The following is a 20004-nucleotide window of genomic DNA, read 5'->3' on the forward strand; positions in this document are numbered from 1 at the left end:
TTTATTATTTTTTAAAAGGGCTAACTATATACTTGAAAAAAGATTATTTAAGTTTTCCTCGAAAAATGCAAAGTTTTTCCGTTATTTTACTTTGAATCTTTCAAATTATGCATTTGACGAAAAAAGCTAATTTTTAACATTCCGTATCTCGGTTTGTATTGGTCTTCAAGATATTACAGAAAAAGAATTTGGTTTGTGTTACTAATAGATACAATTTTGATAAATACAGTTTTTTTTATTAAATGCATATTTTTCGAGGTATTCTCAAAAAACCCTCTAAAAAAGTCGATTTTTTCTTCTAAAAACTGTTACTTTCAAGCGCGAATAACTCGAAAAATATTAGTTTTACGAAACATTTTTTTCTTAAAAACACTTTTTACATCGATTTGCATGGTTAAAATGTAATAAAAAATTCCCGCCCGCGAGATGGGGTGGCAACCACCCCCAAGGTTTTAGCGTACAGCGGCATGATATAGAAAATGATCCTTGGGGTATTCCCTACCTTCTGTAAAAATTTCAAGTAAATCCATGCTGGACGAAAAAATTGCGAGCCAAAATGCTTCATTTCCGCGACTATTAAGTTCTATTTATTTTTTACTAAATGCCCTGGTCTAAATGAAATTCTAATAATTTTTGGTTGTATTTGCACTTATAATAATAATAATGGTTGATAATAATAATTGAGTGATGGATTCGACAGTTACTTGATGGCATTTTATTTTTTCATACAATAGAACTCGAAAACTTTTGTTTTCAACACTTCCGCAAAATGTATAGCAAAAGATTGACTAAAAATACATCATGCTAAAAACGCCGAAACAGCTGAAGTGACAATCAATTGTAATAAATTTTGTGGAAGTGTTTTCACAAAAACAAAAGTTTTCGTAGTTTTATTGTTAAATAATAATTTACTTTGAGTCTAAATTATTACGATGTAAATAAAGAATATCATCAGTTATAGTCCAGTCGTCAAGTACTTTTAGCGACGAAAAATTCCGAAGTTAATGAAATTTTAGGGTGTTGTTTGTACATGTTTAGTGATGTCAAATCCAAGTTTTCGACCTCGAGGAGGTTGTGGAAAATTTTTGGCGGCCGAAAAACCTCGAAATTTTCGGACTTGTTGCAGTTTGTTGCTCATAACTCTAAAACGGTCAATCCTACGTGAAAAGCTATTATATAGTAATTTAAAGAAGGCACAATTTCCCGTCGATCAAAAAAAAAGTCCGGAATCGGTCCAATAGATAAACTTTTACGGGCGATCAAAAAATGACAATTTTTTCTAATTTTGTTAAAATCTGGCATATCCTCATTTTCAAAGTGCTGTAGCTTTACAACATCACTCCCAATTGCCTACCCCCCTCCCTAAACGTTGTAGAGCATCAACAGGAGAGTTCAAAAACAACAAAAATTTTAAAATTGGCCTAATTTTGCACTAAATGCACCTAATTTTGCAATCAAATGGTTGCACTTGTCCTCGTGTCACGGTGGTAGGTGGGGGAAAAGCACATCCACGACCTAGGTAAGCCTGAATTAATTTTTCGTTGGTGTAATTCTTTTGGCATGCAGCGTGCACTCTGATTTCCTGCACCCCTCGTAGGAATCGTTCATCATCATGCTTTTTCCTCTTAATACTGCATTCCAGAAGTTTGGCAACACCTCTTACCTTCACATGATTCACCACACCCTCTGTCAACGATGATCTGCATATGAAACACTCCTCTCTCGTAGGTGTTGACGAAGTTGAGGCCATGTTTTCTTCACTACACTACTAACAACTATATACTACTGTACACACACTACTATAATATACTATAATAATAACTATATAGTAACGAACGTTTTGGAAGGATATCAAGTAAAAGTAGAAAACTTCGCACGATAAATACGACCCGATACTTTGGGAGGCTTCTACACAACTGGCTAAATATTTATTTTTGTTTTTACTTCTGAAGGGACGAGGTCGAAAGGGAGGAGGGAAAAGGAAGGGTGAAGGGAGAAAGAAGGGAGGATTGACCCAACCAAATCATACTTTTGACGTATTTCCCGTTAGCTTTTATTGCTTTCACCTTAAAACTATTCAGTAAAAGGTCATTTGCCTACTGAAAGTATTAACCTATTGTTGCATAGAAAACAGTTTCAACTTATACCTGTAAAAGATAAGTGAACTTTTAGTCAGGGAATTCCTTTAAAATGTGTTCAATTTTTATAAACAATAGCCATTAATTCAAGTGTTCTTATTTTCTGGCAAATAAAATGAAAATTTCCAATCAAATTAGTTTTTTTTTCACACATACATTTTGGATATTTTTCCTCTTATTCAAAACAACACTAACTTTTACAACTATTTTATTTTAATTTTATTTTGCTTTTCGTCATAACATCAGTCAGATTTTAGTAGTATTTATTAAATAATATTGACAACCGTTATAAAATATACATGAATTTATTAAATAAATGCAATAAAAGTAAGGAGTTTAAGTTTTAAATTAACTTGAAAATATGAATCGGGTTTTAGGGTCCAGCACTGAATGTGTTAACTCTGCGGTATAATATTTACGTGTATTTATATTTGTATATATTATCAATTCTATCAATAAACCGCAAAATGTAGGTGCAACCTTATTTTTTTAATCACTTTGTGTATCAAATACAAATTCAACTTAAATATCAGTTTTTATTTATATATCAATATATTCGTTTTTGTTTCATTAAGAATTGAAGAAAAAGTATTTAAGAAATTTTCAGCCTTCTTTCAGCTTTAGAGGCGCATTTTTCGCTCAAAGCAAGATATGTTGCATATTCATAACCTTCTATCTTTTACCGTAAGTTTGATAGAATAAAAGATTTTACATTAGGGAACCAGTTCAAAAAACATATTAAAAATTGGAACAACGGGATTATTTCTTAGTTGACCCATTTTTTTACGCTATTTGCACTGGCCTATACCTACAGATATTTTCTACTAAAGGATAATAAATCCTGACCGATGAAATATCCTGATAATATGGATACGGTAGATTTAAATACATATATCTTCAATAATCCTACATACATAGGTAAATCCTTATTACGTCCCTAGGTCGATACGGAATGGTATCAGAGACGATTGTGGGTTATAGGGTTGAATAAGCCCCAGGAAAGAGCATAAAACCAGGTGGGAGCTACTTTCGAGAAACGCCAATTTTAAAAAAACAGGATCTAAAATTTCAAAAATTAGGCCAATTTTAAAATTTTTATGGTTTTTGAACTCTCTTGTTGATGCTCTACAACTTTTAGGGAGGGGGGTAGGCGATTGGGAGTGATGCTGTAAAGCTACAGCACTTTGAAAATGAGGTTATGCCAGATTTTAACAAAATTAGAAAAAATTGTCATTTTTTGATCGCCCGTAAAAGTTTATCTATTGGACCGATTCCGGACTTTTTTTTTGATCGACGGGAAATTGTGCCGTCTTTAAATTACTGTATGATAGCTTTTCACGTAGGATTGTCCGTTTTAGAGTTAAGAGCGACAAACTGAAACAAGTCTGAAAATTTCGAGGTTTTTCGGCCGTCAAAAATTTTCCACAACCTCCTCGAGGTCGAAAACTTGGATTTGATATCAGTAAACATGTACAAACAACATCCTAAAATTTCATTAACTTCGGAATTTTTCGTCGTGACGCCCCTTTTCCACAACCTGCCGACCGGACTATTATCAGTTAACCTAATTTTACAAACATATCAGTAGCATTTATATTTTTTTATATTTTTTTACCTAAGAAAATATGGAAAATATGCTTTAATATAGTACATTATATACCGCGGGACTGAAGTAGTACATTTAATCCTGAAGGTAAAGTTTATGGCCCGACCGCAGGGAGGGCCATAATTTACCTGAAGGATTAAATGTACTTCAGTCGCAAGGTATATACGATACTTTTCGTACTTCCGGTATGATTTTATTAATTATTTCAATAATTTCAATCAGTTTTTTCTCTCTTCAACTCATTTAATAAACTGTCTTTAAAATAAGTTACCATAGTAACATTGCGTTGTGACAGTTATAATTTAGAAACATTGTCATTACTAGTGTCATTGTAAAGAAACATTGTTATTGATAATTATTGGTATCATGAGTGAAGAAGGTGTATCTGATATTGATAAAAGAGCAGCCGAAGTAGGTGAAGAATTGTTACCACCGAAATCTAGAAAACTATACGAGCAGCAGTACGATGCTTTTAAAAAGTGGTGCCGCTTAAAAAATGTGAGACAACCTACTGAAAATGCGCTGTTAGTCTACTTCGATGATAAATCAAAAGCGGTTTGTGCCTCAACTCTCTGGGCACATTACTCAATGCTGAAATCGGTTATTAACATTAGAGAAGATATTGATATAAGTAAATTTCCAAAATTATTAGCTTTTTTGAAGAGAAGAAATGAGGGATTTAAGCCAAAGAAGTCAAGAATTCTCACGTCTGAGCAGGTAGATCAGTTCTTACGGGAGGCTCCGGATGATAAATATTTAATGCTTAAGGTAAACTCGTCAGTTACCTGCTGCATTAACCCAGGAAAGACTGGTCAATATGACGAACTGTCACAATATTAATTTGAATATTAACGTTAATTACCATTCTAATTAATTATATTTTTCAATAAAATATCCCTTAAATTCGTTTGTTTGTGATTTAATCGTTCCGGGAGTTTCGTCAATATTTAATCCCGGAGGGATTAAATGTGACACTTTAGTACCTGTCACAAGGGAGTGAAGTTGTCACTTTAGGCCCGGAAGTACGAAAAAGTCTTTATTCAATCGATCGAACTAAAAAAGATAAAAGTAGGATACACCATACACCTCTATCCAGTATACCGGGTGGTGAATTGGAAAACGGGCCATAGGAAACTCAATCTAAAATTCTAAATTGTTGAATTCCTGGTTCCCTAATTATTTTACATCAAAAGTCATGAGAAACTATTTGTAGAGGATTAAAATCTGTATTAAAAACAAAAGTTACTATTGTTCTACGATTTAAACAGAGTCCAAAATTTTGAAAAATAGAATACATTTGCCATACCTAAGTAAGTGCGTAAAAGTAAGGCCACACGTTACTATTTCTGACAGTACGCAAACTATTGACTGAATAAAACATCTTTATTATTAAATACTACTTTCTCCTCAACTGAGGACATCTTTACGACTTTATTGTTGTTGTTTATTTGGGTTTATATGACTGCGGACACTAAATCCATTCGCCAAAACTTTATTGTTTTTTAAACAACAAAAACGATAAAATAGAAATACTAACAGTTCAAAATATTGTTAACATAATAATTTCACTGTGAGCGAAGGCAACCTTATACACATTATTGCACTGTGTGTGGCCTAAATTTGGCGAATACTTTGATAAAATTTATTATATTTTACAAAATTTTGGAATGTGTTTAATTCGTAGAACAATTTTAACAGTTGTTTTCAATAAAGATTTCAATCCTCTACAAATAGTTTCTCATGTCTTTTGATGTAGAATAATTAGGGAAGCAGGAATTCAACAGTTTAGAATTTTACATGAGTTTCCTATCCCGTTTTCCAATTCACCACCCTGTATATCTAAATTACGGTGTATTACTTATTAATGCCCCAGACAAAACTAGTTTAAATTCAAGGTCTAGTTTGATAGAGAAAATTATTATACCTACAATTTTTGTTGCTAATAACAAAAACTTTCCACTTTATACTGGTTAAAAAGCACAACATACAGTGGTTCAATAAACAAATAAAGATTTTTCAATCCAAAGTGAGCCAGTTATAACAGTTTATGAGATACAAAAAATTTCCTTAAATCTTGGATAATATTGGTAATACAGTAGAAGACCCCCTATATAACGAGAACTGAAACAGCGGACTAATTACCTCGTTATAAGCGGATCTCGTTATATCGGACAACAATAATATTGTGCATACCACTACCACTGAATTGTTTTGATGTCTCTTACATTGTTTATTAGGTGTCGATGGTCGACTTCAACAAAGAAACTTGGCCATCGTAAACTGTAAATTTCCTACAATATTCAATATCGGTCGATAGATAAACAGGAAGAAAGAAGTTTATTACAGACGGTGAACAACCAGATGTTGGGCATTCCTGTATACAGACAGTTGGGGTATTTTTTTATAGCTATTACCACGCCAAAAACAGGTAAAAAACATATTCTTCGATTTTATTTTTCCTCGTTATAACCAAACTTGCCTCGTTATAGAGGTGTTATAGTTCAATAGGAATTTCATGGGACATCTAGTGTACCTCGTTATAAGCGAAACCTCGTAATACCAGTGTTCGTTATAAAGAGAGTCTACTGTAGTACATAAAGATCAATTAATATAATATATCAAAACTACATTTTTTGTATAAATTTATTAACGTAATTACCAAATGGGGCGTTGGAAGTATTACGTAACGCAATTTTTAAAGTTTTTTGACCTCCCCCCATCCCCGCAAATGTAAGGCACTGTAACGTTTTTCTGTACGCCTGTACCCCCTCCCCCTACCTAAACAGTACGTGACACACAAGTGACTATTGTACCTAAAAGTAATAATTACGTTGCGAAAATAATCGGAAAGTCGATAAAATAAATGTGATTTTTTTTAATCGCATTTGCCATCTGCGATAATAATAATAGACCAGGGCGCATCTGCAAAAATATTAGTACATTTGGAGTTGAGAGGTGACTCATATTTTTTTGCAGAAATTGCTTGAAAATGACTCAATAACAATATTTGAGTTAACATCCTACTCAAAAAGGTCCGGAACATTGTGTTCAAATAATCAAAATGTCAAAAAATGAAGGAAAAATTCGATTTTTTTCTTCGTTTTTTAATTATAACTTTGAAAGTATTCATTTCTGAGAAAAGTTATACTGACCTAAAAGTTGCGCAATTAAATTTCCTACAATATAAAATTCGTTAAAAATTTTAAAAATTGTCACCTTTGTTGCAAAATAGCAATAATTGCGAAAAAAACGATTAAAAAAAAACAAGTATTCGCATTTTACGTTTTTCAACCATTTATGCTACACTTAGGACCTTTATATTTGACCAAGAAAAATTTATGATCTAAGAAAACAATACTGTGAATTTCATTAAGATCGGTCGAGTAGATTTTGCAAAATAAATTTTGCAATTCAGCTTTCGCAAAAAAAATTAATTTTTTTCAAAATCTTGCAGGACTGAATATAAAGCAGACAGCAAGTTTATTTTTTTTTACATATAGAAGAATACCGTACCTTTCATTTGCCAAATTAAAATCGGTTAACCACTACGGCGTCAGGATTTTTTTAAAGATACATTTTTTGGTGCTACGCGCAGGACAGCGGATAGTTTGCTCTGATTGGGCATTCCAATGACCTTTGATAATGATAGACAAATTTTAATTTTTAGTACATTTCGATATAAATAAATATTTTTGTTTATTGCAAAATAAAAACACATGCTCTATCCTTTGAAATAACACATTTTTGACAAAAACTCTCTTTGTTCATATATTTTAAGTTAGATAATTTTAGTTTATTATTTTTAAACATATGCAACTGTTTAAACAATATTTCACAAACAATAATCAAATTAGTTTGATTTTTGTGGAATTAAAATACAACAAAATATAGTGTAAGACAATAATATATTAGATCAAGATTGGAAGAAATTTTGGTGGAAATCAACTTGTGTAAATCGAACACCCCTGTCCTGCGCGTAGCACCAAAAATTAATGTTTATTTAAAAAAATTCCTGACGCCGTGGTAGTTAATGGATTTTAATTTTAAAAATTGCAAATGAAAGGTGCGGTATTCTATACGTAAAAAGAATTTCAACTTGCTATCTGCTTTATTTTCAGTCCTGCAACATTTTGAAAAAATGAATTTTTTTTGCGAAAGCTGGATTGCAAAATCTATTGCACCGATATTAATGAAATTTACAGTATTGTTTTACTATATTGTATAGTTTTTCTGGGTAAAACATGAAGGTCCTAAGTGTAGCATAAATGGTTGAAAAACGTAAAATGCAAATATTTGTTTTTTTATAGTTTTTTCGCAATTATTGCTATTTTGCAACAAGGGTGACAAATTTTAAAATTTGTAACCAATCCTATATTGTAGCAAATTTAATTACGCAGCTTTTATATCAGTACAACTTATCTCGAAAGTGAATACTTTGAAAGTTATAATCAAAAAACGAAGAAAATAATCGAATTTTTCCTTTATTTTTTGACATTTTGATTATTTAAACACTGTTCCGGACATTTTTGAGCGGGAGGATAACCCAATTATTGTTATAGGAGTTAATTCCAAGAAATTTCTGCAAAAAATATGAGTCACCTCTCAACGTCCATCTCAAAACAGATGGGCCCTGGACTATAATCAAAACAAGGGATTTCTAACTAGGAATAATAAAATTTTCTAATGGTAGGGGATCAAAGTATGCTAAATGTGCAGTCACTCGAACGTTATGGGGATCTATTGGGTTGTGAAGACTAGGTCCTAAAACCGAAAAAAGTTAAGTAAAGTTTTCCATTTTAGTGGGGACTTGTCCATTTTTAATTAAATTTTCCATTTCCAACAATAGTTTTTTTAGATTATAGCGCCATCTATCCATAATTCGAAAAAATGTCTCGAATAAAAGTTGCCTATTTTTAGGCAAGGAATCCAAATCTGCAATAAAAAATGGGGGTTCCCATTCGATAGATTTTTCAAAAATATTGAATGTGTATTTTTCAGTTTTTCGATCTGATGTTCATTTCGCGAAATATCGCGGGATTGGTACTTATTTAAAATATTAAATTTACCCCCCACTCCTCTCCGTGGGAAGTCGTGTTTGGTATCGTTCGATAGATTTTTGAAAAATATTAAGTACGTCTTTTTTAGTTTTTCGATCTGTCATTCATTTCGCGAAATATTCGCTTTTTTCTTGTGAAACTTTGGGACTCACCCATTTCCTTACGCCCCGCTCAAAGCGTCAGATTTTTAAAATATACACTGTTTTGCATGTACTTAACTTACCTTATCTTCTTCTTCTTCTTAAGGTGCCTATCCGTTCCGGATGTTGGCGACCAGCATGGCTATCCTAACTTTGCTTGCTGCTATTCTGAATAGTCCGGTTGTCGATGTATTAAACCACTTTCTCAGGTTTTGAAGCCAAGATATTCTTCTTCTCCCTGGTCCTCTCTTTCCAAATACCTTGCCTTGAAGAATGAGTTGCAACAAGCCATATCTCTGTTCATTCCTCATAACATGGCCAAGATATTCTAGTTTGCGCTCTTTGATTATGTTAATAATCTCGCATTCCTTGCCTATTCTACGTAGAACCTCAATATTAGTCACACGATCCACCCACGAAATTCTCAAAATGCGCCTGTAACACCACATCTCAAATGCCTCGAGTTTTCTCAAAGAAGCCTCGGAAAGTGTCCAGGCCTCTACTCCGTATAATAACGTAGAAAATACATAGCATCTGATGATAGAGATTTTGGTAGCAAGAGGTAAATCGTGGCTTCTGAAAAGAGACTTCATCATTATGAACGCTGATCTCGCTTTTCCTATGCGTTGTTTTATTTCACTTGAGTGGTCCCACTGGCTGTTTATGTTGGTACCAAGGTATGCGTAGCTGTCGACCCTGTCAATTAGTTGTTGGTTAACCAAAAGCTGTGTATTTAATATTTCGCGCTTACTGACTACCATATACTTTGTTTTTTTCGTATTGAGATCAAGTCCGTATTCTCTACTTATATCTGATATGCGCGACATTATTCTTTGCAAACCATCTAGACTGTCTGCAAAAACTACAGCGTCGTCGGCATATCTAATGTTGTTCAGACGCACTCCGTTGACTAATACGCCTTCCTGTAGTTCTCCCAGCGCTTGCTCGAAGATACATTCAGAGTATATATTAAACAGCACCGGGGACAGGATGCATCCTTGCCTCACTCCTCTATCTATGGAGACTGCCTCTGTTAATTGGTCTTCCACTTTAATATTGGCAGTTTGGTTGTAATACAAATTATATATGATTCTCAAGTCTCTATCATCTACTCCCGCTTCTTTCAAGATGTTTATGAGTTTATCATGTTTTACTCTATCAAACGCCTTTTTGTAGTCGATAAAACAAATATACACTTCACAGTCAACATCCCTGCATCTTTGCATAAGCACTTGGACAGCGAATAGAGCCTCTCGGGTGCCTAAGGCATCGCGGAATCCAAACTGCGTCCATGATATCTGTTGTTCGCATTTTTTATATATTCTGCCATGTATCACCTTCAGAAACGTTTTGAGTAAGTGGCTCATTAGGCTAATTGTTCTGTAGTCTTCACATGTTTTGGCATTTACTTTTTTGGGTAAAGTTACGAAGGTCGACTTTAACCAGCTTTGGGGTATTTTTCCAGTTACGTATATTTTGTTGAATACGGTTGTTATCCATTTTATTCCTTGTTCATCCATAAGTTTTAGGAATTCTACATAAAACTGGTCAGGCCCTACAGCTTTACCATCTTTAGTTGTTTTAATAGCTGACGTGACTTCTTCAATGGTAATCGGGGGTCCTGTTTGGCATTCAATGTCTTCAATGGTATTCTGCCTTTCATCTGCAAAAGTTACTTCCACATATTTCTTCCACGTGTCTAGTTTTTCTTCCACACTTAACAGTGGTTTGCCTTGGTTATCTGCCAAACACCCAACTCTTCTAGGTTTGTATAAGCCTGCAGCTTCTTTAACTTTTTTGTGCATATTGAATGAATCGTGTTTATGTTGCAATTGCTGGATTTCCGCACACTGTTCTCTTAGTCGTGTATCCTTAGCTATTCTAATTGCTTTTTTGATATCTTTATCTATTCTTTTGTATAATGACATGTCCTGATCTTTGGACTTTCGCCTCTCTTCCATCATATCTAAAATCTCGTTTGTCATCCACGATTTCTTCTTTATTTTTGGTGGTTTGAGGAATTTCTCACGTATGTCTTGTGAAACTGTATGCAACTTTTCTATCTCCTGGTCCATTACATCCGATTGAATAACGGTATTCAAGTTGTTCTGTATATACCGTTTTACACTCTGTTCTGTGTTTTGGTCTTTTAATAGCCTTATGTCGAATTTTGGATTGACACTACGTCTAACCTTCTTTAGCCTGAGCTTAATTTTGCCAATCAGTGGGTAATGGTCTGACTTGATATCAGCTCCTGGGTATGTCTTGACTGATGTTATGCTGTTACGGAATCTTTTATTAATCATGATGTAATCTATTTGATTTCTCACTATGCGGCCTGGAGTGTCTTGAGGTGATTTCCATGTATATAATCTTCTGTAAGGGAGTTTGAAGTAAGTGTTAGTAATCACAAACTCTTCTTCTGCCACAAATTCACCCAGTCGGTCTCCTCGCTCATTTCTTTCTCCAAGTCCAAATTGCCCTATGAATTCTCCCGATTGTCCCCTACCAATCTTAGCATTTAGATCACCCATAATCAAAGTTAAATCCTTTTTGGGGAGGCATTTTAAGGTGTTGGATAGTTCATTATAAAATGCTTCAATTATCTCGTCCGGTTTGTCAGCTGTAGGGGCATATACCTGGATAATGTTAGTTGTAATTGGGTAGGTATTAAGTTGAAGGAGGAGTATTCTTTCCGATATAGGTACAAAATTTTTAACATGTCTGGCAGTTTCTTGATTTAAGATTATACCTACCCCATTTTCGTGTCTTCCATTAGGGTTACCTGAATAATATATGTGATGATCATTAATTTTACATTGCCCAGAGTTCGTCCATCTCATTTCACTTATTCCCATTATGTCTACTGATAGTCTATCCATCTCCTTGATTGCATTATGAGTCTTACCTGCCTCGTATAATGTTTTAACGTTCCATGTGCAGATCGTGAGGTTTATCTTTACACTATATTGGCAAGGATTTCTTCTGCTGGCGACCGAGAAGGCCTTGCCGTCTTGTGATTGTCCTTCTCTGTCGGATCTTGGTATCCGAGTTCCATGATCAGTAATATCGTTTCTATGATTTGTCGTAGTCATGCTAATTGTACTAGGGGTACTCTCCGAGTCTTTAATGCAGTGGTTCCCCGTTGCCTTCTGCATCTTTATGCCGTTGACCGTTACGTTGTTATTAGGTTCATCCGCCTTCGAGACCGATTTATCAATCTCAGGACAAAAAGGTGCCCTTCCACTTATCAGCTCATCCGCCCGAAGCCGTTGGCCAGTAAGTGGGGGGATTGCTTATACCGGCAATCGCTCGGACGTCAGAGCCTCGTTTGTTATCTGGCAGGATGCACCGAAAGGTCAGTATCAAGACCATTACACGGGCAGGTGAGGTTGACATTTGGATAGGAGAGGCTATACGTTGCGCATCACTATCCCTTACATCCTACCTTATCTTAATCTGACGATTTCAAGTTTTTCTAAGGATAGATTTTTTTTCGGCCCGCCCTTAGCGAACTCCTCTCTAATGTCTCCCTATGTAATAATCTGACGAGCTCGAGTAACTGCAAAAATCCCCGCTTGGGCTCCCCTACCATAATTTTTCCATTTTTTAAGTTTCGTTATTTGTTCGTATCCTTACACACTTTTTGACTTCACTCCTTACTGTTCCTCTCATACATTCTTTTATTTTAACTTTTTTTAATAGCAAACTCATAAAACAGCATATTTATTATTATTTATTCTAAATTCGACAATACAGTTATTGGCAATACGAAAATCTGACCGGTAGGTATCTTTTTTTGGTGCTATATTAGGTCCCCCTAACGTTGGCAATAATTACAGTTGCCATCAAGGTATTTGGGAAAATCTTAATCTTAAGCTTATTACAAAGTGTTTTAGTAACGCTTTACACGACCCCCTACCCCCAAACGTGAACGACCCATTGCGTTATGTAATACTTGAACGACCCCAAAGTGCAACGTTTATCTGTAATTGATAGATATTGTTACTTTATGGCACAACTTTTCATCAATTTGAAGTTGTTGAAGAAAGATAAGACAATTACAGACCTGATCAGATAGAATTATCGAAATCTAAATCATAAACAAAAAGTAAATTGGGTTTTCCTGTTTCACATAATATGAAAATCTATTATGCTAATCTTCATTAATTTATCGATCATTAAACCGTTAATAGCATTTTTAGGTAATCAACGACGGGTATTATTAGTTCACTTGAACAGGTGTAGTTTTTCCTTTTTTGATGCATTCTCAATATTGTAAACTTCTCTAATGATTTTAAAATGTCAACAATTGTTTAATTAGGTCACCGTAAATGACTTATGTTTGTTGATTGTTTCGCTAAGTTTACAAACGTGAGTAATACTCATGTGACAAAGAGATTTTGCATTTTTAAATAATTGTGGAGACTGTTGAATGTTTATGCGTGCACGATCTTCTTCTTATGGTACCTATTATCCGTTATGGATGTTATACATACACTAACATGGTTATTTATTTTTGACTTTGTTGACTGCTGTTCCAAAAAGTCCTCAAAAAGTTGTCAAGTCAAACCATGGGTTAAGATGCCAGAATATCATAAAGCAGGCCACGCACTGAATCGGCATAGAGCGATCGGCTCGGCTACGAGCGATCGGCTAGGCTAAGAGCAATCGGCAGATTTTGCTCATGGAAATAAATGAGCCACCGCACACCGCCTAAGAACGTTCGACTGTCGCATGTCGCCTAAGAACGTTCGACAGTCGAACGTTCTTAGTCGGTGCGCGGTGGCTCATTTATTTCCATGTATAGCAAAATCTGCCGATTGCTCTGAGCCGAGCCGATCGCTCTATGCCGATTCAGTGAGCGGGCTTGCTTTAGTCTTCTCTTCTTGGGAAATCTTCTTCCATGCTTTCGGACCATACTTCAAAATTAACTTGAATTCGTTTCGTTGTTCATTACAAATTATATAGCCCAGATATTCCAGTTTACGATGTTTTTTGGTTATGACTAGTTTGCGCACTTTACCATTCTGTGTAGAATTTCTTCGTTGGTAAATGTGTCTATCCAGGAAATCCTCAATAAGCTTCTATAGCACCACATTCCAAATGCTTGCGAGTCTCTTCAGTGCTGGTACAGGTAACGTCCATGACTACACTCCATATATAGACCAGGGCGGATCTGTTTTGAGGTGGATGTGAGAAGTGGCATTCGGATTTTTGCAGATAAAGTTAGGTGACAACTTCAATAATTATAATTGACTTATGCTCCTTCTCAAATATGCCCGGAACATTAATAAAAAAAATTAAATATTTAAAAATTTCGAAAAATATCGATTTTTTTCTATTTTCATTGCTTATAACTTTAAAACGATTCATTTTGGAACAAAGTCGTGGGGAAAGAAAATAAAGATAATTGAATTTTGTATAATATGCGACTGCTTTGAAATGTCTTAAATGATTACCCTTTCTGCAAAATAGCAGTAAATAGAAAATAAGGGGACAAAAAATATTGTTTTTATTCAATGTTTTTCAACCACTTTGGTTGCACTTAGAACCTTCATAATTAGCTCAGAAAATTCTTACAACATACTTAAACCGTCCACCAAATTTCATTAAAATCGACCTAATAGATTTTGCATAATAATTTTACAATCTAAATTTTTTTAAAAAAGTTCAAAGTTTTTAAAAACTTTCTGAACAAAAAGTAGACCATTTAGAAGTTTGCTAATTTTTTTTGTATATAAAGAAGTTCTCTACCTATCTTATACACTTTACAGAATTAAAATCGGATTATTTAAGCGGCCTCAGCACTGTCGTAAAGTCATAAACAATCTGGAGATAAATCACGAAACAGATCGATTTTTATTTTTAAATTATAATTTTTTTGGCATAAATATCATACTAGTGACGTCATCGCAGAATATGTGGAGACTAAAATTATTCCAGAACAAACAGGATTCAGACCCGGAAAGTGCTGCTGTAGTCAAATTCTTAATCTCACCCAACATATTGGAGATGGGTTTGAAAGGAAGGAAATAACAGGAGTAGCTTCATAGACCGAACTGCCGCCTATGATACAGTTAACCATCAACGGCTACTCGCAAAACTCTACGAAACTACAAAGGGTTTCCGACTAACAAGGTAAGTGAAATGTCTCCTCCAGAATAGACGAATAGACGCTTCTACGTAACGCTCTAGTCCAAGAACAGTCGGTGGAGGGACCAAAAAAATGGGCTACCACAGGGAAGTGTCCTCGCGCCGATTCTATACAACATATACACCAACGACCAACCCATACACCAACAAACAAGGCAATGTATTTACGCTGATGATACAGCTGTGGCATCTCAGGGAAGAACCTTCAGTGAAGTCGAAGTGAAACTGACAGATGCCCTGGAAGACTTAGCTCTATACTATGATAAAAACCATCCGAAACCCAATCCCACAAAATCCCAGGTATGTGCTTTCCACCTGAGAAACAAGCATGCCCGAAGGCCGCTGGAGGTGGAATGGCGTGGTCAGATGCTGGAACACAACGAGACGCCAAAATACCTTGGCGTCCGTCTGGATAGAACTCTGTCTTACCAATACCACTGTCAATATGTCAAGAAGAAAGTAAGTGCCAGAAATAATATCATCCGCAAGCTAAATAATACAAAATGGGGAGCACAACCACACACTCTCCGCATTTCTGCCTTGGCATTATGTCTTTCGGCCGCGGAGTTTGGAGCACCAGTATGGGCAAACTCTGCTCACGCAAAGAACGTCGACGTGGCTCTAAATGAAACGGTTGGTATATCGGGTTGCCTGATACCGATACTTATCGAAGAGGTATACCCAGTGGCGGCTTGTCCTATGAGGCAGGTGAGGCAGTGCCTCACCAGTATATCAATCGACTATTTACGTTATTTCGTTTTATAATCAATTTTTTTTAAATATAATTTAGCTTTTTGAAATTTTCTAAATACCTTTATTTTTATGAAAAAAATTAAAATCCGTACTGCCCTGACTCTTTATCTTATCTTATAATATATCCGTCTTCCACGTGCCATTCCAACTTTCTCAAATCATTACAGTTGAAGCATGCCTCACACCATCTGCAACAGTATGCGACAACGCCAACAGTAAAACCGGCAAAATTTGAAAAATGTGCCACCGATTCTAGGAACAAAATTCATCCATCCTTGAGGCTTGCCTGCCTGCTTTCTTTTTCCTTTTTGTTACACCCTGTATATTCTTTTATGTAGAATTTTTAAAAATGTTGTCCATATGGTAAACATAATTGTTTCACCATACATATATGATCTGGTCCTGAGGCTTTGTTACTTTTGAACAGTTTGACACCGTGTCCAACTGTAGCTTTCCATTACTATCAATGAAAACAAAAAATATAAGAGCATTGGCTAGGGCAAGTGCAGTTAAGTTTGTGTTAATAATGAAGATAACACCACAAATCAAAATAATACATTGTATATTTATCATAACAAGAAAATGTAATTATCATGCTAGACATAATTGCCACCATGAGAGCATGTTTCTAAATCCTGAACATCCGAATCCTTGAAAGAAGACCATTTGCGTCACCAAGTGTCAAAAGGCCGTTCCACACCAAGTCGGGTTAAATTAAATAAACCGATATCAACTAATTAAATACAGAAGAACGATCGAAAATCACGAACTTATCGATGATCTTTGTGCTCAAATCGCTCTAATCCATTAATTACCCCCATCGACAATTTGTGCGATAAGAAAAATCTATAAAACTGACAACACCGCCGCTAGACTGTAGTTTGTATTTGAATTTCATTCGCGAATATCTGTGGGCTTGTCTCACGAACCCCACTCGAAAAACACCAGCACTTCGCTGGCGATGGCAGCTAGGTGATCGGCAATTCGGCATTGCTCGACAAACCGGTAGATTAAGCGGTCGCATATCAGTCAAACGCGGTGGCCGATTTGTACAAAGCGCGAATCTCTTTCGGCTTTGGCAAAAACGTGCTCTGGTTTCGCGTGGGCAGTGCTTCCATATTCTCAACCGTGCAATAATTATTGTATAATTTTTTTCTGTGATAGTAATTTAATAAAACATCAAGATGAGTTTCGAGGAAACCCCAGGAGCCGTTCCGGACATCCTGGAAGACTTGGTTTTCGTCTTTAGGGAATTAATTAAGGTATGTGATGATTTATAACTTTACCGGTAGTTTTTGCTAGATAAGATATTGAAAAAGAAGTATTTTTATGTAAAATTGGTTTATCAGATAATCCTATTCACACAATATATACGCGTGTAGATAGCGGTGAAAATGTAAAAAACCATTTCTGAGGTGGTAACGGAGGTAATGACCTCCGTTGAATAATTAGGGCAAAAGACGTTATTTAACTAGGATTAAAATATACATCATTTGCAAGTGTATTCAGTTTTTTTTGGCTTTCGTCCAACTGCAGTTAATCGTTCCTGTTCCTAAAGTATCTTGATCTCTTTATTAAGTTTCTTTCTAAGTGCTAATAATCGATTAGTAATATTTGAATTCATTAATTTTATACTATTGTTCTTAAGTTTCATCTTTTGAACAGCATTCTTCCTATTTTCCTTTTTTTTGTAAAGCAATTTCTGCTTTTAGTATACTTTGTAGAAAATTAATTCGAATTCGAAACCCCATAGTAACGGTCTTTGCGTTTATTTTTAATTTGTGATAATTAGGTATATTTTTTGCTTCATTACCTTATCGAAAAAGCTGTAAAAAGAATCCGTGTCCTTATCTCTGTTGCCTTGGCAATTGGAAAAAACGTTAAACGTTTTATAAGGTGTAGTACATACCTTGAACCAAGCATCCGCAAACTCGTGGACAAAAGTAAAATAAAATATGGAACCTTAGATTTTAGTAATTATTAGGAGTTGGCCAGATCTTAATATGTATAACATTTTTATATCATTTTATAATACCTTCTTTTTTCTTTATAAAGTAGTACCAGGTATCTAAGATACCTACCTAAGTATGTATGGAAGTCCAATTGTCAAAAAAAAAGTGTGATTTGACTGAAATGTTACTAAAGCACAATTCAAAAAGCCCACCAATCCAGAAAAAACCATATTTCCAAAGCCAAAAATTGTTCATGGTAGGGGAGCCCAAGCGGGAATATTTGCAGTTACTCGAGCGCGTCAAAAAATCACATGGGGAAAAACCTTGTACCCTGTAAATGTACCCCTCTTTACCATATATGGACTCTTAATACAGAGGAGTTCGTTAAGGGGGGCCCGAAAAAAATCTATCCTTAGAAAAACTCGAAATCGTTACATTAAGATAAGGTAACTTAGGTAAATACACGCAGAACAGTGTATATTTCCAAAATCTGACGATTTGAGCGGGGCGTAGGAAATGGGCGAATCACAAAGTTTCACAAAAAAAAGCGAATATTTCGCGAAATGACGGCCACGTACGCAGAACAGGAAGTACATGGATAAACAAGGTTGTAGAATGGAGCCCAAGAGGAACAAAAAGGTGAGGACCACCGAGAAGATCATGGAAGATTGAAAGCGACGAAGCCATGTCAATGAAAGGATTGGATGACGGAGACTGGGAAGATCGTAAAAAATGGAAGTCCTGACTAACGTAAAGAAAACAGCACTAGCTGTAGACAACCCTTTATATAGATACCATTCCTTTGCAGGAACTATTAGACTATTGGTCTTCTATTATTTATTAGTTTCTAATACTGTAGAATTTTATAAAAATTTCGGGTGAAATCGCTTAACTCATAACAGTAAATTCGTAATAGTATATAATATATTCATTCTAAAATCAGGAAGTACCGTTTGCAAATTATTCGGTTACGAAACAATAAAGTTTAAATGTTATTTAGATTTTAAAATGAAAGTAAACCTAGAAAAAAAGTGGAACAACGCTTTCGACAGTTGGAAGTATTTTTGTCTCTCGAACGGATTCAACGTGTACGTTGTACGTTGGACTATTAATATTATGATCTTCGCATAACTTAGAATAGAATATGGACTGTACTTTATGAAATGCATGTGATCTGAAAAATCTGTGACGCCAATTTTTTTCTGTTATTTATTATTTGGAACAGTCTATAAGGAACTTAATCTGGTGCTACTTCGGTATGCGGTCTACGGCAGAGTTTCTAGTTTGGTATGCGGTCTACCGTCTGATATGCGATCTACGGCAGTTTAGCTGATTCGGCATGCGGTCTACGTACAAAAACAAATTAGAGAAACTATTACAAACTTTTTATTTATTATTTATATTTATACTTTACCCGATTCAACCCAACTCCAACTTTGATAAGTTGTGCGATGCACCGTTTACACACAATGATAAGTTGCAACAACTCGATTGACCTTGATAAGTTGTTTGATTTATCGCTGTGTTTAAACGACCCTTAATACCCGTAAGTTGGGTTTGGACCGAAGGGTTAGGTCTTCCTCCTTTCAGGCAAAAACCGATATTTACTGCGGTTGCATGATATTTAATATTAAAATAGTATTGGATGTGGTAGAATGTAGACTCTTTGTATAATTACCAATTGAACAGTGAAGCTGTTAGTAATAATAAAATAGTAATGTTTGTAATAGTTTCTCTAATTTGTTTTTGTACGTAGACCGCATGCCGAATCAGCTAAATTGCCATAGACCACATATTAGACGGTAGACCGCATACCGAAGTGGCACCCTTAATCTATAGGTCTGGATCCCGCGTATGAAAAAAAAGTTGATTAATAGCAAGCTGAAAATTTGTTAATAGCTTAAGGGTGTCTAGTCGGACAAACTTTGATATATGGGAACACTGGAACAGGGGAAGTTTTAATTGTGGAACAGGTTAAAAATTTGGAACGGTCAGACCACGAAAACGGCACATGTATTTTGTCCGACAGAACAGATTTAAACTCTCCGAACAGAGATTAAACTCTCATGCAAAAATCAGACTGCTATTTATCACCAAATGGGCGTTTTAATGAGTGGAACATGTAGAATATGTCAAATGACAGGAATTATGACAGGTGATAAATAGCAGTCTGATTTTTGCATGAGAGTTTAATCTCTGTTC

The 20004-nt window shown here is 35.2% G+C and overlaps 1 protein-coding gene across 3 annotated transcripts in view; it reads left to right on the forward strand.

The window, feature by feature from the left end:
* The window catches only part of LOC114328038 (calcium-binding mitochondrial carrier protein SCaMC-2), a 223969-nt gene that overhangs the window by 166871 nt on the left and 37094 nt on the right, over nt 1-20004 (forward strand). The window contains exon 1 of one of the 3 annotated variants that reach the window (XM_028276782.2): nt 16733-17112. The exons of the other annotated variants lie outside the window; for them this stretch is intronic. Within the exon in view, the coding sequence (XP_028132583.1) occupies nt 17035-17112 (78 nt within the window). The 5' untranslated portion in view covers nt 16733-17034. Of the gene's footprint in view, nt 1-16732; nt 17113-20004 lie in introns of those variants that run through there. 3 annotated transcript variants of the gene reach the window in all.

Source organism: Diabrotica virgifera, chromosome 9, assembly GCF_917563875.1.
Source record: "Diabrotica virgifera virgifera chromosome 9, PGI_DIABVI_V3a".
Classification (NCBI taxonomy): domain Eukaryota; kingdom Metazoa; phylum Arthropoda; class Insecta; order Coleoptera; family Chrysomelidae; genus Diabrotica; species Diabrotica virgifera.